Here is a 21,114-nt window from a genome sequence, read left to right as displayed (position 1 = left end):
GACAGAACCTGCGTCTCAATCAGCTCCCTAGCTCCCTAGGTCGTGAATTAGAATTAATGTAAATGAATGTGGCTGATTCCCTGATCAGTGCCCTGACTACTGAACTAGGGAGCTGATTGATACACACCCAGAGACTGTGTTTCAAACCGTGTAGCGCGCGCACGGCAGAGAGGAAGAGGGAGCGAGAGACCTTGCGTTTGTGTGCTAGTGGGCTTGTGTGTGAAGGGCATGCAAGACAGAGAGAATCCCGATTGGCCTGTTTCGGCAAATCAACCAATCAATTGTCAGTGTGGGCGGGCTTTTATCTCTTCTCCCGTACCAAATTAATCAGTTATGTCTGTCTAGAAACAGGAGCACCATAGCAGAGGGAGAGTGCCACCAAAAAAAAAAAAAGTATAAGACACATTTTATGGCAGACTACACCATAGTGTACCCCTGTTTAAAGTTGCAATGGAAAATAAATAAAAGCAGTTTACATAAAAAGTATAAGCAGCTTATATAAATAGTAAAAGTAATCTACATATTTAAACATAATTAACAAATAATTTCATAGGCCTTTAGCGTATAGAAATAATATTTTATGCTTTTATATCTTTTAGGGATCACAACATGTTAAAACAAAGGCATAGGAAATAGGCCTAGGCCTACATGTAGCCTACATTTGGCGTGTATGTAAATAGTTACTTCATTGTTCTGTTATATTCAGCTGTATTTCGGTATACAAGTAAAGTCATGTTCTTTTTTTTGGGGGGGGTACCTCCCTGAAATGACTTTTTGCAGGTTGGGATGTCTGTAAGTAATACAAGACCTTGCAAAGTGTGTGAGGAAGAGAGGGGCTTAAATAGTCCAGGTAATGAGCTGCAGCTGGGTGTGGTGATTAGTGATTGGTGGAGTGAGTGCAGGTGATTGGCAGGGAGGATTATGGGAAATGGAGTCCAGGAATGACTGGAACTGTGACTGATTTATTCAGCAGCTGTTTAGTAAGAATATATTTTGCCTAGCAATGTATATAAATTTAAACTACAAGAGAGCTTGGTCAGATGGAGGACTTTGGCACACATGGAAAAATACTTATTGTTGCAGACAAGTAAATTACTAAATAGACTTTATAAAAAGTGGTTTCAAAAGTTATCCATTTTATTTACTGAACATAAGCAGATCACTTTAATTGTTGGTTTCTGAACACATCGCAAACAAATTGTTTTTACACTGCGTTGGAAAAAATAGTTTAAGGATGCAGGTTCAAATCTTAGGGAGGAGTTACTTGATATTGCTTTTTTTTTTTTTTTTAAGAACAACAACAACAATGACAGTTAACGCCACACACACTGACACTGTAATCACAGACATTACAATCAGTAAAATAAGTTTTTCATCGCTGCACACAGTATCAGACGTCTCTGTTCCTGCCTTGACTGTTATTTTGTGAAGAGATTCACACCTGTTAGAGAGAGGTGCTCAAGTTGAACTATAATTCTCTTGTGAGAAAAGAGCTTGATTCAACCACAAAAGCTAATGAAGCAAATAAAATAAATAAATAAATAAATAAATGTACACATTTAAGTCAGTAGTAAAATGATGATACTTACTTTGTATGCAATTTGCAGATTGTACCATTTGAATATGAACCAGCAGGACAGTCATCACACACTGTATCACTAAATTCTGTTCCTGTAAAAACACATGCAAAAATTTAAGTACTTAAAGGGTTAGTTCACCAAAAAATGAAATTGCTGTCATTAATTACTCACCCTTATGTCGTTCCACACCTGTAAGACCTTCATTCATCTTCAGAACACAAATTAAGATATTTTTGATGAAATACAAGAGGTTTTTTGTCCCTCATAGAAAGCAATATAATTAGCATCATTTAAGGTCAAGAAAAGTAGTAAAGACATCAATAAAATAGTCAGCATGACTACAGTGGTTCAACTTTAATGTTATGAAGTGACGAGAATCTCACGTGAACAGCGTCGGCCAATACTGAGGCGGTGTTCTGATGTAGAACCTGGAAGCGCTGAACATAAACAGCATAGCAGAAAGACAGGGGAGAGATGAATTTGCTGAATAAAGTCTTTATTTTTGTTTTGTTTTTTCATGCAAAAATTATTCTCATCACTTCATAACATTAAGGTTGAACCACTGTAGACACGTTGACTATTTTATTGATGTCTTTACTACTGGACCTTGAATGATGGTAATTAAGTTGCTTTCAATGGGGGATAAAAAGTCTCTTGGATTTCATCAAAAATATCTTAATTTATGTTCCAAAGATGAACAAACTCAAAGGTCTTATGGGTTTGGAATGACATGAGGGTGAGTACATAATGACAGAAATGTCATTTTTGGGTGAACTAACCCTTTAAGTTTGAACTCCAGGAGCAATAAAGCTAGTGATAGGTCTCACATTAGCTAGTGACATTATTCAGTATAGCATCTGACACACAAAATGAATCAACACATAACTAATAATCTACTTAATCAAAATTCAATAGATTCTTTTCAACTGGTTTTTGTCAGGTGCTGGCAGAGTCAAAAGCAAACAATATGTTTGTCATGAGGATATGTGGTAAAACCACATCCACAGTAAACAGATTCTCTTTTCCATGTGCAATGAAAAGTTGTAAAAGCTGATTTGGAACAATATGCAAATTTCCAAATGTACAGTTATTTAATATGAATGCAAGCAGAGTTATTGTTCTCAGATGTCATCTCAGTCTATCAGTTTGTGTGGATGTATAATAGCTATTTCAATGATAACAGACTGACCAGTTTGGTTGACGTATTGTCCCGGTGAGCAGGTTGAATGTTTCTTGGCCTTTTGACAGTTTGAGTGCAGGTCTATACAGCGATAACCTGGCAGAGGCTCACACACTCTATTTGATTTTAATGTACATTCCTGCTTTACTCTCAGCCCATTACCTTTGACAAGAAAGGAAAAAGTCAGTTGTAGAAAACCTGCCAATGACAAGTCATCTAGAAAAAAGATGATTTGAAAGAAGGGGAGAAACGAGATTAAAGTAATTTCTACTCACTTGCATCACAGATTAAACATGGCAGGCATTTGGTCAATCCATTGGGAATGTCAGTGTAGGTCGTCACAAGGCACGACTCACATGTAGTGCTTGTATTGTCATCACAATGCTTATGAACTCTCTTTCCTAGAAAATAATTAATAAAATAATTACAACTTGCAAATAACAACTTGTACATATATTTTTTGTATATGCTGTATTAATTATAAGTCTGTCTGTTAATTGTGCAAACAACAATTTGGAATAATAAAAATGAAAATACTCTGATTGTGCTATGACCATGGCTATGACTGGGTAAAAATACATTTTTCCAATTAATCTGGATCTGGTTTTGAACAATATTGATTCTTGCCTGATTTTTTTTTTTTTTTTTTACTTTATGCTTATTTTCTGCAACTGCATGAAAATGTATTTATACAGCTCTGCTTGTCCTGTAGATGTCACTGTGTTCTGCTGGTCAACTTAATAGAGTTGTGTTCTTAAAGAGTTAGTTCACCCAAAAATGAAAATTCTGTCATTTATTACTCATCCTCATGTTGTTCCACACCCGTAAGACCTTCGTTCATCTTCGGAACACAAATTAAGATATTTTTGATAAAATCCGATGGCTCAGTGAGGCCTGCATAGCCAGCAAGACAATTAACACTTTCAATGCCCAGAAAGCTACTAAAGACATATTTAAAACAGTTCATGTGACTACAGTGGTTCAACCTTAATGTTATGAAGCGACAAGAATCATTTTTGTGCACCAAAAAAACAAAATAACGACTTTATGACAAGTGATTTCTAAACACTCCCTCATGAAGCTTTGTGCTTTACAAATCTTTTGTTTAAATTCAGTGGTTCGGAGCGTGTATCAAACTGCCAAAGTCACGCCCCCCAGTGGTGAACAAAAGATTTGTAAAGCTTCATGAAGCAGTGTTTTGAAATCACCCATCACTAGATATTGTCATAAAGTCGTTATTTTGGGGTTTTTTTGGAGCACAAAAAGTATTCTCCTCACTTCATAACATTAAGTTTGAACCGCTGTAGTCACATTAACTGTTTTATATGTTTTTAGTAGCTTTCTGGGCATTGAAAGTGTTAATTGTCTTGCTGGCAATGCAGGCCTCACTGAGCCATCGGATTTTATGAAAAAATTCTTAATTTGTGTTCTGAAGATGGACAAAGGTCTTACGGGTTTGAAACGACATGAAGGTGAGTAATTAATGACAGTGTTTTCATTTTTGGGTAAACTAACCCTTTAAATCAGAATTGAACTGAATGGAAAATCTGTATTGAAACCCAGCCATAGACTGAAGTCATGTTTTGTGTATATGCTACATAATGCAATGATGGCTAACAACACACTCAAAACACATTCAAATTTTCACAATAGATCAGGTCTATAGTGATATAGATTAAACTCTTATATTAACTTAGACCAGTGGTTCCCAACCATGTTCCTGGAGACATGTTCCTTATCTGAAACTGGTCTTAGAATACTTAAGCTGATGGAGCTTAGAATCAGGTGTTTTTGATTAGGGAGAAAAAATGTCTGGAACATGTTTGGGAATCAGTGACCTAGATTAGGTCAACCTAACTAAAATATTATACATCTTAGTGACATAAAGGGGTCATATAATGAAATATCAAATGTCTGATGACATTGTGAAAAAAAAAAAAAAAAAAAATGGGTATAAATAGATATAAATAGATTTCAACAACTTGGCCTGCCCAGTCATGAGAGGAGAAATTAAAATAGTTACTATTATGCCTATGTCAAATGAAGGGTAAGGACCCCACATGTGCAGTTTCTGGGACTGCACCTGCTGCTTTACATAGCACACTGAAAAAGAGTCGAAATGTAAAAGATTGTTTAAAAGACAGTTTAAAGCCGGATAAATCATATGACCCCTTTAAGCTTCTGTCTTCATCTGCATCTGTTGTGGTTATAAGATGAAGAACAGTTGGACTTACCTGAATCACACATTGGGCAACACTCTCCATTAATTTCATATTCTGCATTATTACATGCTGCCATGCAAAGTACTACTCTCATGAAAAGGAGTATTGAGAGATTATAGTATATACACATATCAGGGAACTAATAAAATCATCACTGGTCCAAAGGTGATCATTTTGTCTCGATGAGCTGAAAAAGAAATTTCTGTTAGTTGCCTTTCAAAAAAAAAAAAGAGAGACAAATTGTGCCAGACCCAAACATCTATCCAGTGTAGGCATGTGACGGTATCAAATTTTCATGTTGCGATAATTGCTTAAGCTTTTATCACGGTATACGGTATTATCACGATATTGAAATAAGTTGCAAAAAAGTGTTGCCATAGAATAACAGGTTTAAGAACTCTTTTTCTTATGTCAAAAAACTCTGGACATTTAAATACAATAATGCAGTACACAAATTATAAAGTAAAATGTTTCAAACAGATTAAAGTGCAAAAGAATTATAAAGAACAACAGGTAACACTATATAAGGTCTCGTTATTTAACGTTAGTTAATGCATTAACTAAAATTAATAATGAGCAATAGCTACATTTAAAAAAATAAAAATAAAATAAAGATATAGCTGCAAGCAGCGATGACGGGCCCAAGCCCGGTGGGCCCGCCAACCCAGTGGCTTCAGGGCAACTGTGCACGATGTGCAATAGGTATTTAAAATGGGTAAACATAAAAGGACTATGTCAAAGTCATTTGAATACATCACATTTATTGCAGCAGCTGGTGCCCATATGATCACAAACCACAACAGCCACATCCATGAGATTGTTTAAATTTAGATGAATTCCATGTCATAGAATATAATAGGTCAATTCCATATGAGTGCACAATATCATCCTAATCAGTAATCACCCATGTCTGTGGTTTTCTCAGACAACCTCTACAAAAGTCCAGAGCAAATTACACAGGGTTTTTTTTGCGCAAATTCAACAGTGCTCTGTAATCCAATTGGCCCTATTTATTAATTTTACAGTTTTATTTTTTCATCAAATACCACGCATATTGAAATTAAATGAATTTTTGTTCCGAAGACGAACAAAGGTCTTACAGGTGTAGAATGACATGAGTGTGAGCAATTAATGACATTATTTTCATTTTTGGGTGAACTAACCCTTTAATGCGAATATCTGTGATTGATGATGTTGTATTATCCTAACACTTCTCTTCATGTGTTTTTTGACCTCCATGAGCTATCGTTTGTGCACCAATCTTAAATGAATAAATAGGGCCAAATCACAGAACCTGCAAAGACGATTTTAATGTCAGTCTCAAGTAGTAGTAAGGTACACAGGGTTTCTGCAGGTTTCATCAAATCTAATTTAATGCTTTTTAATGCCAATTTTTAAATTTTTAATGCCACACATATATATATATATATATATATATATATGTTGCTAAATGTCGACAGATGACGTCATGCAGCAATTTGTTTGCTTCTCTGCTGCTACCCATTTTGCTCACATAATATATTTTAATACAGCCAAATTCCCAAAAGAATTGTTTCATCTATATATTTTTCTGTTTTTGGTGTCAGACTGTATGAAATGGTGACTGAAACGTGGCCCATTAAGACTTCATACAATTAAGCCTTGTCATTTACTTGTTTGAGTAAAACAGTTGCTTGTCCGAAAAAAAAAAAAAAAAATACATTCATGTAAAATGTATGATTCATCTTTCATTTTAAATTCTTAAATTTGATCAATAAATTTAATTGGATGGATAGAATGTTCATTGAGATGCAGGCTCAGCCTTGTTTATGTTACTAAATGATTCAGCAATTTGAAGCAAAAGATTTTTGAGTCAAAGATTCAGTGACCCATTCATAAACAACAGCCTCATTCTTGAAAGAATCAGCCATTGGAATGAATTGTTTGAATGAATGACTCGCTTATTAAGACGGTTACTTGACGCCACCTACTGGTGGTTTAGTTTAATTTTTAAAAGTATCATTTCCCCCAACATTTCCTACAATTCCATAACATTATTTAATGCAGTTGTATTTTTTTATTGTAAATGTGTAAATTATTTAATTTGATTGGTAACAGCTCTTAGTGTCTTGGGTGAATAGTATGCACATTGGGATGCAGGGTGAATGTTGCTATGCTATGGTTCTGCTGTGAGTTTTGTTTGAAACTATTTTCGCTGCTAAAGTAGAACAAAATCAGTAAATGTTCCCTCTAAAATGTAAGTGACTCAATATTAACTATTTGTTAACTGAACTGTTGTATGAAACCAGTGTCATGTTTTTAATTGTGATGGTATCCTGTAAACAGCATGGTCATGTGATATTGCTTAACTGTATCAAGTTATAAAAACTCCAGTATGTTAAACTGAGTTTCTTTTAGTGTGTGCTTCACTCATGTTTCCATTTCTCCTCGAGATGGTGCGCGAGCCTCAACAGTGCAACCTTGTTATCATCAGTACATTATACAGCCTATTATCATCCACTATTGATCGCCACTTACACTAAATGTAATAAAATCATTCTCGCGTTTAAAAAAAAAAAAATTATTTACGTTTTAATCAGGTCCTTGTCCGGCTGGGCAAGTAAAATTCTCTTGTTAAACCAGCGCTAAATCCTGATTTATAATCGAGACGTTGTCTGACAAAATCACCATACACATAATATAAAGACATTTGCTGTGATTTTGGCTATATGTACACATAAAATGACCACTCAGGTTAGAAGCAATAGTATCTATTTTATTTGTTCTCTGACAGAACGCACAGCCTCAACTGAATGCGCTGCTCCTCTCAGCCACTCACTGAACAGCAGACGCAGAGAGAGATGAAAGCAAGCAAAATCTTGCGCCCGTGCAGCAGTACCGAAGGGTCTCGGAAGCTAGATCAGGTTAACAAGTATATTCGTCACAACGAGCTTTCTTGAAAAAAAGTCGCAAAAGGGGTCTGAAAAGTCGCTAAGTTGGTGACACTGATGTAGCCTTCTGCAGGTCCCAGCCCGCCACTATCCAAAACGCTGTTAAGACAATTTTGCATCGGCCGGAGGAAATGACCAAACTGGTTCCATGTGTGTATCTTACCAATGTACATATTTTACAACAGCAAATCAAAGTTATTAATTATGAAGGCTATATTCAATATAAACTGGTAGTATTATTTTTCTTCAAAACTATCTAAAGCTATGCTCATCGCATTCAACTTTCGAAATGGGAGGGCATTCATATGCATTTTTTTTTTACCTAGGAAACCCGTATTTACAAAAATTCTGATAGCACGTGAAGGCAGCATTAGTCCCAGACTAAAATGCATGTTTGAGCTGTTATCAGTACAAGTTGCTTTCAGTTACATTTCTTGAAATATGTCACTGCCATGGTTTTATCTCAAGATGCACAACAGTAATATTTTTCAAAGGCATGTTTTAAAAGCTGCTTAAACATCTGCATAAATTGAATGAAGGTCTAATCGTGCCATTTTAAGCCCCGTCTGTGAAACCAGGCCTTTATTTGAAAAATGTTTCAATAAGTATTTTTTGACTTTTAAAAGTTTTTTTTTTATGCACATCAAAAACAAAACATGGCAAGGAATATATATATATATATAGTCTATGGGCAAAATTGACAGTAGTGGGTTCTTACCCAAAACTTTGCATTTGAGTATAAAAAATGTTAAAAGGATCAACAATGTAATGGATAAATGAATTTGAGTTGTGATAAAGAAATTAATTCCACTCCATTTTGTGTTTGTGATTTTACACAGAGAAGTATACACCTGCAGCCTGGAGATACCCAAATTAGGGTGAGAGGAGGGAACTCCAAAACGGTGTTGGGAGGTCCCAAACAGCCTGTGGCTTCCTAACCTACTCTCCATACTAACTTAGCACTAACAAACATGAAATGGCTACAGCTGTTAAATGAATAGTTCACCCCAAATATAATATTCTCTACACATTTACTTACCTTTATGTCATCCCAAGTGTGTATGACTTTACTGAACACAGATTTTTAGAAGAAAAGCCTTATTTCAGTTTTATTGAGACTGCTTTGTCATGATTTATATCCAAAAAGTTGTATTTTCTGTTCTAATTCGAAGTCAATTGGATCTCTTCAGAAAACATCACTACTGGATAAATTATGAGTTATATGAATTAGTTTTTTGTATTATATATAAAAAGTTTTATCTTTATGATCAAATAGGCCTAGCATTTTAACAGGACTTTGAATAACACAAGCTGAAGCCTTCAGGACAATAAAACGTTAAAACGATGAAATGCATTCATGGAAAAAAAAAAGATTTTAATGAAAAATTTATTATCATCACACTTATCCAATGTAGTGTTTCAGGTTAAGCTGTTTTTGTTTTTTTTTGGTACATAAATATGACTTTTTTTTTACCACCAGATATAAATAAAACCTAGTAGGTGTTCCTGTCAAATAAAATAGTGCAGTCTTAAAGGTAGGGTAGGCAATTTCAGAGATGCTAGCAATAGCAAGCTAGCTTTAAAAGCATGAGATCAGAGATTGTCTTATTATTGGGGAGATGAGAGGGTCTGGGTTTTAACATTGAAGAAAGCGTAACGGCTAACTTGTATCACGTGAAGCGCCTCAGCCTATTGTGTAATGGCAGTAACGTCAGTGCCTGGTGTTCAGAATTTCATGACATTCATTTACAGTTTACGTTGCACACAGTTTCTTGAGGATTAGCGCGTTCGTCTTGAGAATAAATGTTACATTTTTGGTGTCATATCGCTAGTAAACTTACAGTAGGACTGCAATGTTTATGGAATGTGCTTTACTGAGCGGTAAAAAGAGCAATAAGCATCAGCAATACATCTGATGCTGAATCTAAGAAATACATCAGAATTGAGCACTAAGGCCTGTAGTACGAATTAGGGCTGGACGATATGACCTAAAATCGAAATCTTGATTAACTGAACATTTTACCTTGATTATGGTTAATGAACGATTATTTTGTTCTTTGCTTTGTTTTTTGTCCTCATAGTTCACTGACAAGGTCTGTACTGTAAATATGGTTGACTATTAAAGGTGGGATATTTTCTCCTAATGAAAGAGTGCTCTGACATAAAATAACTGCTGAAAGTGAGCTGTTATCTATGGGTCGTAACATTTCAGATTTCTGCTTGTTGTAAATCAGATAAAGATAAATTAGCACAGTTCCAGTACATTTATTTGAATGCATTAATGAGAGCGATTGTGTGTGTGAATTAATCATACTGTCTCTCAATAAATTATATAAGCTGTGGGTTGTAAGTAGTCATAGGACAGCGTTGACATTGAGTTTCTGCGCTCCTCGTGCGCACAACCTTAACGTGATGTGCAGCTACTGTCTGTATGAGTGTTTGTGTGCCACATTACATCAGTGCAGTAGCTCAATATAATAATACACATCTGATGATCTAAAATCACTTGAATGTCCAAACTGGAAAGCCTTAAAACGTATACAATTGACAAAGTTAAGTAAAGACGCAAGTGAGAAAGTGATCTCACTTCAGGGCTCGCCGCTTGCGCACTGTCTGTGTGTGTTAACTCGCCTCCGTGTTGCTTCCATGCCGCTGAGTGAACGGGGCAGAGTCATGTGACTACACATGCAGTAGTATGTTTTTAAGGGGAAAGTATTAACAGAATTAAAAAAACTAAATAACCGACATGGGAAAGAGGTTAGAGGTTCTGAATTTTGGTTTTGAACACTTTTCAATTAATCGTCCAGGGGTGCATTTCCCAAAAGTATTGTTAGCCAACTAACATCGCAAGTTCCGTCGTTACTAATATACAGTAGTTCAACGATTTGGTGTTTCCCGAAACTATCTTTCAAACAAAAATCGCAAACTTGTGTGGTTGGAACGACAGCTCTCTAGCTGTGGTTAGAAGCATAGTTTCTTGTTTTCATGACATGTGGACTTGATAAATCATTATCTTGAAAAAAATAAGCAAACTGACATCAAGTACAATGTATATCTTTTATTTCGATTATATAGAAATGTCAAATGGTAAACATCATGGTACGTAAGAACGAGCCTAAGATTGAATCTGGAAATAAAACAAAATATTTGAGAAAATAGAGAATTAATCATCAGATGCCATGTCTGTAATTTATAGCAAAACAATCTAGCATTAATTCGATCTCAAACAGATTCATTTAAAGAAGTTATTACTCCACCATTGATGGAGTATTTTATCCATCCTATAGAAAACAATTGTAGAATTTGTTTGCTTACTATAAAAGCTAGAAGTGTTTTGAGGCCTCTTGGCCTTTGTAACTGTAAGGGTCAAACAAGTTTACTTGAGCAAATTTTGTTGGTAATTTTCCACCAGACAACAGGTGGCTGTGAAATGATCAAGACCATTATTAAGGGTGTCACGTGAAGGCTTCTTGCCTCTGGGGAGTGTTGACTGTTTTGATACAATATTTCATTTGGCCAATGGGAAAAGGGTTGACCATCAAACTGGCAGAAGGCCCATGAGAAATGAAGTCAAAAGATGTACAGTAGCTGGAAGCTGGTCACCCTTACTAAGAAAATTCTCTTCATAAGAAAATTCTACATAAGAAACACCTGCAATTACTATGGCAGAAAGGTCGGGGAGTACACGGGAAGGAGGTGTGGGAGAAGAGCCCACGTAGATGATGTCATGGAAAATAACTGTTAGGGTGAATATTACCAGCCAATGATATTAATTTGGTGTGTTTTAAGAGATAAGAAAAAGCCAATGATATTAATTTGTTGTGTTTTTAAGACATAAGAAAAATGTATAAAACTGTGCCCCGGCTAAGGGAGCCTCAGATGCGGAGCTGGCATCTCACTTTGTTGCTTGACAATAAAGTTAAACACTTCTGAGACCTGGAACTTCGACTCTGTGAGTTTTTCTGAGACCTGAAACTTCGACTCTGAGTTTTTCTTCGAGACCAGATCTGAAGGGACAAAGAAACATCAAATCTGCGACACTTATTTACCAACATGGCTGAACGACAGGTTCAGGAAACAGTCGTGACTAGCTAGTTGATTTGTTCAACGATGCACCGTACTATGGTAGTGCAGCAGCGAGTTATGTCGTTGTTTGGGAAACACACCCCAGCTCTAGTACTGTATGAATGTAGCGTGCTCCAAACCACACAAGTAACTGGAGTCATGACAGAGGTATGAGGAGCAGTGAAAGATGACAAAATTGTATTAAAAAATAAAACAGGACAATTTCAGCACAATGACAGATCTTGAGCAAAAAAAAAAAAAATACTGATAAAACATTAATTCTACTTACTTAATAAGACACACAGTTCAGCTCAATATACTTCCTTTTATGTTACCACGGCTGTTATCAACATGAAAAAAAAAACACTGTTTCCTGTTTCCTGTAGTTAACACCCCTTGCAGCTACTTTCATGTGCTCCACTAACACATCATCAGGTTTTCTGTGTTTTTTCTTCCACATAGAGCTGCATCTGTTTACAGCAAGTGAGAAAACATCATTAGAGAAAATGTTTCAAAAACATTCAACATTCAAAAATTAGCATGAATGTCAAAATGTCTTAATATTTCATTTGTTCCTCTTTCACTTTCAGAATGAACCAAGAGCATTTTGTGCTTCAATGGAAGCAATAAAATCAGACTGTCTGTAGTTGTGAATGTTTCACCTTGAGAATATCAGAAGTCATTGTTTTTAGAGGAATGAGTTTTGCCTCTTCCATGTGAACTTCCTGCTCATCTGCTACAATCCATGGAAAATCCTGTAAAAATATACACAAAGCAGATAATACAAGAATGTGCAGATATGAGAGTTTTAAAGTGATAGTTCACCCAAAATGAAAAATTGTCATTATTTATTTGTTCTACAGAACACAAAAGAAGATATTTTGGTTAACAGCAGTGAGTAAATGATGGCAGATTTTTGGTGAACTATGCCATTAAAGGGATTAGGGAAAAGGGAATAAAAAATTATTCCATGATTTACTTACCCTCAAGCCATCCTAGGTGTATATAACAATCTTCTTTTAGACAAACACAACCAGAAATATATTTAAAAATATAATTTTAAATATTTTATTTTACTTTATAAAGTCTTAAATAAAGATACTTGTCTTACACAAACACATCGATTCACTTCAGAAGGCTCTCTGGAGTCATATGGAATTATTTTTTTTATGGATCCATTTTTTGTCTAGAATTTGGGGTACCATTCACAACCATTATAAACCTTGGAGGACTAAGATATTTTTAAAGATATCTCCAATTGTGTTCATCTGAAAGAAGATAGTCATATACACCTAGGATGGCTTGAGGGTGAGTAAAGCTTGGAATAATTTTCATTTTTGGGTGAACTATCCTTTTAAGGCAAAAGTGCAAATGGAACAAAATAAATATAATCCTAGTGTAAGTCAGTGTATATTATCTAGCTACAGGAAGTGTGAAAACAACAGAAAGAATCACATAAGACTTCACATCAGGCTTGTATGGAAGCTTGTTTCCGCCATGTAATAAAAATAAAAAAAGGGTAATTTGAGGTTATTGACTTTATATCTCGACATTTTTCCTCACAATTCCCAGTTTTACGGAAGAGGATTAGGGCCAAGCAATAATAAAAAAATAAAATAGTCATTATTAAGCAAGATTAAATATTTAATTAAAAATTTCTTTAAAAAAAAAAAAAAAAAGTCAAAATAAAATGTTGAGAATAAAAATTTAATATTGAGAATAAAGTCATTATGTTTTGAAAAAAAAAAAAAATTGAAATAAAATGTTGAGAATAAACTCATTAAAGCTTCAGTCTATAATTTTTTTTTGAGCAAGTACATAACCAGCCAGTGTTCAAAACTATCTACTTACCTTAGCTGGATTTACAATGGTAAGCTTGTAATAATGTTTTATAATAAGAGCGACCTGGTGGGTTTCCACGGGAAATTCGAGCATGCTGACGTTCGTCTTTGCATCATTACGTCACCTATGTTTACATGAAGGAGTCCCAGCTAGTAGGCTATATGGCATGTGAGGATACTGCAGGTGGCGGATCATTTATAGCCTTTTCTCACAGCAGCTGGAATAATTAAACTCATCATTTTGATGGCGGATTGTAATCCAGAAAGATCCAAATGACAATCATCAGTGACAACGAGATTCACCCGTAGACAAAAGCAAAAGAATTCAGACTGCGGAGTAGCTACAGAAATTGAAATCTACAGGTTACACTAATACACACTAAATACATATTCACGCAATGCTGATGTTGTTAACATTAACAATTTGAGAACGAAGCATAACAGTAATAATAATTTGCACGGTCTGGCATGATCTGAGCTAAGCGATCGTTAGATTTAATCATCATGGTAGCGCGATTTATTGTAGGCCTAATGCTTTTTTCCTCAGTTCATCAGAACAAAAGTGGCAGACATGTTACTTGCTTGTTCAGATGACATTTTCCGGTGAAAATTCTTATTTTGTTCATACATCCAAGATGTAGAATCTGTGTTTCTGAAGTACAGTATCCACAGCGATGTGGTGATTGGCACCAAACATTAGATTGATCCGCACGGAGTCGTGCTGATGCACAACGCACATAACGATAATTACAATTTTTAAACAGAGATGGCAACAAAGAGGCAAAACTTCCAGACTGCAGCTTTAAATTTTGAGAATAAAGTCGTTTCGAGGAAAAAAAAGGTCCATAATAAAATGTCGAGAATAAACACACATTCGAACAGTGTCATGTTCATTGCATACTGATAGAGGACATGACAGAGTTGGACTTTGATTTTAGGCTTTCTTTTAGTAACAAAGATACTATCAGCTTTAGCTACTTTTATGTGTATTTGTCTGTTCAAGCGCAAGAAATCTGTGCACTCTCTGTGTGAGCGCTATGGATGAAGCACCATATGCACAATGTGTTCTCAAGTTCAAGGCGTGTGAAAAAAAGTGAATCTAATCACCATACAGACAAAAAGTTCACTTAAAAGTGCCATTGATGTGTTTTACTGTAAAAGTACAAACAGAAACAAAAAGGACAATCTATATCTCTACATAAGCACAGGCTTTATTAAATAGGCTACACAAAAAAAAAAATAGGCTATTGAAAAATGTCTATACACACTCTTCCAGCCTATAGGGTGAAGTCATTATGCTTATCTGTACATAGTATGGTTTATTAATAAGGTGTGTACAGAATTTGAACTTTTAATATCACTGTTAATGCATTAAGCCACGTTAAGCTTTTTGACTAAGTGATCCAACTCTGTCATGTCCTCTATCAGTATGCAATGAACATGACACTGTTCAAAGGCATGTTTATTCTCAACATTTTATTGTCGACATTTTCTCGAAATTTAACAAGTTTTTTCTTGAAACAAAACGACTTTATTCTCAAAATTTAATGAGTTTATTCTTGACATTTTATTTAGACTTTTTTTCTCGAAATTTAATGAGTTTAATCTTGCTTAACTGACTTTACTCTCAAAATGGTTTTATTTTTTATTATTGCTTCACCCTAATCCTCTTCCGTACAGTTTATATCTCACAATTCTGAAAAGTCAATTTGAATTGTGAGATAAAAGTCAAAATTTTTATTCCATGGCAGAAACAAGCTTCCATGAAGAGTGTCTTTTTGAGAAATATAAGGTTTTGTTTTTGGCTCTCTGACAAGGTTCACTTAGATATTCAGTTAACAATGAGAGCAAAAAAAAAAAAAAAAACACCTGAAGGGTTGAAAACATACAACTGTTTTAACACACCTTGATGACCTGAACTTTCTCCATGTTTCTTGTGGCAGCTTCCCTGGTGTGTACCAGCACTGTGAATGTACATCCTGCAGAGAGAGAGAGAGAGAGAGAAAAAAAAAATCACAATTTAAATGTAAATCTATTAAAACTTTATTTAATAAGTGTAAGGTCATTATATGGGTAGCTTGGTTTGTGGCGAAGGATGAGCACCTACCTGGAGGATTGTTGTCTAGAACAGCGTCACACACACTGATTTTTAGGATCACTGCTCTCAGCAGCTGCTCCACATGGGACAGCAGAGTCTCTGAACTGACACAGAAAAACCCAACATACACGTATGAAAGACACGCATAATGTTTGCTTCAAAAATACTGAACCCAATGCCACTCACCTGATGGACAGCAGTGGAGGCTGTGAGATCTCAAACACAAATCTCTCCACTGGATGGTGCTCTTTATCCATGATCACCACTACAACCTTCTCAGCCTCATTCTGCACAAACAACATCAAACATGTCTTATTCACTCACTTATGTTTTGTATAGATGGAAAGGTTTGAATTTATATTGCTTAACCTGTTTTTCTTTAAAATAAGTACATTACTCAAATGATGAAATAAAAAAACTCACCTTCTCAATCAGTGGCTTGATACAATGGAGAGTGTCTTGAATGTACTGATTTAACTCAGGATGGCATGACATCTGTCAAATTAAAAACGAGTGGACAAATCATCACTTCCATTCAGCACTACCTTTGGGCTCTTAAATACAAGGGCGTTCTCTTTTCCTATTGCATGCTGAATAACCAAAGCAGTGCTCTCTTGTGCTGAATCACGCTATACGATTTCCAAAAAGCTTTGACTTACAAATGCAATACAGAGCTATCATCAATCTTGAGAACATTACCTGCACGGGTACGTTGTACTTCTTCCTTTTCTGAAAGATACCAGATGGATAAACTTCTCTGACATAGAGGATGAGGTGAATGGCCACTTCCAAAAACTCACAGAGAATGTCAGCAACAACTGTAAATGACCAATATAATCTGAATACTCACAAAGTCGTTATTTGAAAGCTGTACCGTGCAGTAAATTTACAAATTAACTGCAGTTTACCTTGGCCAAAATTAAGGTCCTGCCTCGTCAGAGTGGCCATAGTGAAATAGCCAAAAATAGATGCAACCACCTTTAATGAACTGATGATATTCTCACATATCAGCGATCAGGAGTGGCTGCTGCAGTTTACGTGTGGTAGAGTTTTGTATTCAGTAATAAATGTAAAAGCGCCCTCTACGAAAAACCTTACTGCAGTACATTCAGTGCTATTAATTGAAAAATGTATGTCATCCGCAAATAAACATTAAATAAACATACATTTAATAAAACGACGCAGTATCTCCTGAATGTTTGATTCTTGAAGGATGTTTACAATTTTCTTCTGAACCTGCAGTAGAACAGTAGCGCTATATGGCTTAAGTGCTTGTGCTGCCACCCACCGGCGTGGATGAACGTGACAAAGCACACTTAAACCTGAGCAAGGGAGTGATTTTGAGTTTTTTTTTTTTTTTTTTTTTTTTTTTTTTATACTCAGCTTTTTTTGTGAATCAAAGCAATATACTAGTATGATTATTAAATATTGTATCATATAGTATGCAGTTGGTAAGTAAGTTGGCAGTAATGCCAGAGTCAGAGTTCATAATCACATACAATGTATGGTAACAGGTGAAAGAACTAATTTTCTGTAAAATACATGGACGTTTTCTCTCCCTACAGTGAGCAAACTGGCAGGTGAATAATGAAAAGTATTAACATCAAGGAAAGACAACTATTATAACTGAAAGTGTATCCACTTCTGCAGGGATTTAACTTATTTATATAAAGATATGTTACTGCTTTTAATGAAATATTTATTTATTTAATAATATGACACACTAGTTCTTTACAATAAGTCTACTTCACTCAGGGAACAAGAGAAGTTTATTTTTATTAACCAGGATAGCAGTTTAGGGATTTCATTTATGACAGGCTGTGAGCAAAGGTTACCTAAATGACCTCATGGACCCGCTGCTCTTTAAATGACACACACAAGACAGTGTGAGAGACTAAAGATTTGATGACTTCCCAGTTGATGTCCTGAGAACCTGTGAGTATTCAAATTACTCTTTAATCGACTGACAGATTTGCAAATAAAGAATGAAAAATCATTCGATCAATATTTTGATTCAAACATTTTATATGTGATGCAGTACAAATTTTGAATTTGGGGCAAAACAATTAAAACTCTTTAAGAGGGAAACATTGAATATGAATACAAAATATAGACATATTATATGTACTATAGACTTCAGTCACTAACATAACATGCTTTATATTATTCATTAACTCTTCTTTTTCATGGATAACTAGACTAGATGGATTACTTTCCAAAACACAGCCAAGCCCATTACCTGAAAGTAAATAAAGCTTTGTCTATTATTAAGCTCTGCAAAATCACTTTCCTGAAGTGATGTATGTCTAAAAGTTGAAGGATAAGCTTTTGTTTAAATAGCTTGCTTGTAGCTTTTTCTTTTTGCTTTCTTTGTTGCAGACTTTGAGGAGCAGAAAGCTGGAGGGAAATGGAGTCCAATGAGGCCAGTGTTCAGTACAACCGCTGGAGCGAAGACAACATGAACATGCGTGTACCGCAATCACAGTCCAGACTGACTGGGTGAGAATCTGCTCTATATGAATCTAGTGTTCAGAGAACTGAAAAATAAAGCATAGCTTCATAAGTTGTTAGTAAGATAACTTATGTCAATCACATCTGTGCCCATACAGACTCTATAACAGTCTGTGCACTGGACGGCTGGGTATTGGGCTGAAAGTGGCAGCGTGTTTGACCGTGGTGGTAGTTACATACATAATTGGATACATCACAGGATACTACGTTCACAGAGGCTGATGAGGACACTCCACATATCTTGAAGGAACTGGATATTGAAAAAAAACTGGCTGCTATTTGAATTATGGCTGCAATATGAATTATGTCCATCAAGAAAACATTTGGTTTATTGCTGTTTATCATAGTACCAACATTCATCATTTTTTTTTGTTAAAAAATGGCTACTCTGCAACTCAGACATATACATTACATTTATTTTAACTCAATATCTTAACCAATTAAATGTAACAAATAAACAAATAAAAATCTTCAGTCAAAAACAGACCAGATTTTATTGTATTTTATTTTTAAATGTCAGTGATCTCACCATCTCATATTCAAAAAACATAATATAAGTCACAACATATACAGTTTGCTATTATGGCAATACTAAAAAATTATAAAGTTACAAAAAAGAACAGTAAACACTTTAAAATGAGGTTAAATTGGTTAACATAGTTAATGCATTAGTTATTATAAACTAAAGTGAACAACACTTTCACAGCAGCATTTATTAATCTAGGGCAATATTAATTTCTACACTACCATTCAAAAATTAAGGACCAGTAAGAATTTTTAAAAGAAATTAATACTTTCAGCAATTATGCACATTGATTGTGGTTCTTTTTAACTTTCTATTAATAAAAAAAAGCCAAAAATGTATCATGGTTTCCACAAAAATATTAAGCAGCACAACTGTTTTTAACACTGATAATAATATCAATTGTTTCTTAAGCACCAAATCAGCATACTAGAATGATTTCTGAAGGAACATGTGACACTGACGACTGGAGTAATGATGCTGAAAATATATATATATAAACATTTATTTTAAACTGTAATAATTTTTCACAATATTACCATTTTCTGTATTTTGATCAAAAATATCTTACTGCCCTCAGCCTTTTTGAACAGTAGACAACTTTTCACGTTTAAGTTACTGTTTTAAGAATGAACAAGACACCTGATGCATTAACTAATGTTACCAAATTGAATATTATTACACTGTTAACAATTAACATTCCATTAGACATCAGTCCTGGTCGTAGATGATTTTAATAGTATCCACATCCTGCTCTTCTAGTGTTTGATCAATAATCTCATCTTTTAATGGAGAAAACAAGCTTGCATTTACTTTGACGATCCACGCTGCGATCCGTTGGTTAGTATAATACTCATCCTCCTGATTGTCTATCATTTCATTCACGTCCTCCTCATTTTCCATCTCAATAGCCGAATCAGAGCGTGTCTGCACAGGTCTGCCCTTAGATACACTCGCTGTGTCCCTTATCCTTTCTTTCATCGCTTCTCTGTCATTGGCACTGACGTTGCTGGGCTCTACACCCAGAGATCCATTGTGTAGTTGCCTTGCTGATGGATCAGAAATCTTCAACCTGTCCTGTCTCAGTTCTTGGTTCTGAACCAGCACTCTCTCATTAAAGACAGCCAGCCCACTGCAAATCAACTGGGTGGTTGCAGTCAGCTGACATCCCTGCTTTTGTCTGCTAAACAATGCCTTGTCCATCTTTACGCTGGTGGACAAGATATTGGCTTTCTTCTCCTGACATCCTACCCTCCAGCTTGGCACACAGGTTTTTGCACTAGACATGGATATGGTAGATATTCTTGGGCTGTAAATTGGAGGCAGCGAGCTACTCTTTGCCAAAGTCCTGCCATCGTTCCCCTTCGGCATTAAAATCTTCTGAGTTTTGCAGGTTTGATCTGTACCATTGCCGGCCAATTTCCCCTCTGATGATAAATGATAGGATCCCTTCGTTCCAATCAACTCGAGACAAATGGGCACCGATGGGCTGGAGGTCTTAAAAGTCTCAAGCTTATGGAAATTCTCTTGGATGCCATTATGAGTTTTGTTAGATCCACTCTTCCATCTTGTCCTGCGGTCCCAATTGTCATTTCTCTGGTCACTCTGGGTCATTTTCATAACTTTTTAATAAGACCTTAGCAAAATAGTCTGCTGTCAATGTCATGTGCCATGATGGACTGTCCTGAGAGACAGAGTCCTACTTGCATCTCTTATAGACAGCTCGGACTTACTCTCCTCCTCTTTACATTTCCTGAGTCCACCAGTCATCTGATCTGTAACCAAACCCGGAGCATTCATGTGCTCCACGGGTACAAACACAGGATGCAAACAATGTTAAGTGTTCACTAAAAATGTTTGAAAATGTGCATTTTTAAAGTGGTTAATGCTAACTTTAGTTAGGAGCTTAAACTACGAGTTTTGATATTGATGTAGTTGTTATTCATCTAGAAGGACTAAAGTTCCTCACAGTCAACTTGAGGTTAAAACCTTGCTCAAGTGCATGATATAAGATTTCACTGTATAATTCTATAGCTCACCCAATGGGGAAATTAGTGAAACAAGGGGAATTTACAAAAAATGTGACGTTTATTTAATTGACAAGGACAAAGTAACTACTTCATATTAAATTATATTTAGAAGTATAAATCTGTGTTCCATAAAC

General features: G+C 35.4%; 2 protein-coding genes across 4 annotated transcripts; one reads left to right on the top strand and one right to left on the bottom strand.

Moving 5' to 3' along the window:
• Positions 1 to 1,116: 1,116 nt before the first annotated feature.
• On the bottom strand, positions 1,117 to 17,204 carry mad2l2 (mitotic arrest deficient 2 like 2). Of its 3 annotated transcripts, XR_007187377.1 has the most exons (13): positions 16,825 to 17,204; positions 16,616 to 16,734; positions 16,340 to 16,411; positions 16,103 to 16,203; positions 15,926 to 16,020; positions 15,724 to 15,797; positions 12,640 to 12,732; positions 12,267 to 12,447; positions 4,995 to 5,169; positions 3,036 to 3,161; positions 2,770 to 2,922; positions 1,590 to 1,671; positions 1,117 to 1,441 (listed from the first exon to the last, which is right to left on the bottom strand). XR_007187377.1 is itself a non-coding variant. In XM_048209038.1 (8 exons), exons 1-8 carry the CDS (start codon positions 16,862 to 16,864, stop codon positions 12,409 to 12,411), a joined length of 633 nt encoding a protein of 210 aa, XP_048064995.1. In that variant the 5' UTR covers positions 16,865 to 17,204; the 3' UTR covers positions 12,149 to 12,408. The 3 variants fall into 3 exon arrangements, 2 of the variants coding, with proteins under 2 accessions (XP_048064994.1, XP_048064995.1); XM_048209038.1 differs by lacking the exons at positions 1,117 to 1,441; positions 1,590 to 1,671; positions 2,770 to 2,922; positions 3,036 to 3,161; positions 4,995 to 5,169 and having other exon boundaries at positions 12,149 to 12,447; XM_048209037.1 differs by lacking the exons at positions 12,640 to 12,732; positions 15,724 to 15,797; positions 15,926 to 16,020; ... (2 more) ...; positions 16,616 to 16,734; positions 16,825 to 17,204 and having other exon boundaries at positions 12,267 to 12,388.
• Positions 17,205 to 17,491: 287 nt separating this feature from the next.
• Positions 17,492 to 18,915, top strand: smim1 (small integral membrane protein 1). The gene is made up of 3 exons (XM_048209030.1): positions 17,492 to 17,851; positions 18,296 to 18,415; positions 18,526 to 18,915. Exons 2-3 carry the CDS (start codon positions 18,324 to 18,326, stop codon positions 18,647 to 18,649), a joined length of 216 nt encoding a protein of 71 aa, XP_048064987.1. The 5' UTR covers positions 17,492 to 17,851; positions 18,296 to 18,323; the 3' UTR covers positions 18,650 to 18,915.
• Positions 18,916 to 21,114: the final 2,199 nt, after the last annotated feature.

This window comes from Megalobrama amblycephala, linkage group LG12 (assembly GCF_018812025.1).
Source record: "Megalobrama amblycephala isolate DHTTF-2021 linkage group LG12, ASM1881202v1, whole genome shotgun sequence".
In the NCBI taxonomy this organism is placed as follows: Eukaryota; Metazoa; Chordata; class Actinopteri; order Cypriniformes; family Xenocyprididae; genus Megalobrama; species Megalobrama amblycephala.
The sequence above is the reverse complement of the archived record's forward strand: the minus strand, read 5'-3'. Positions and strand labels throughout refer to the sequence as shown.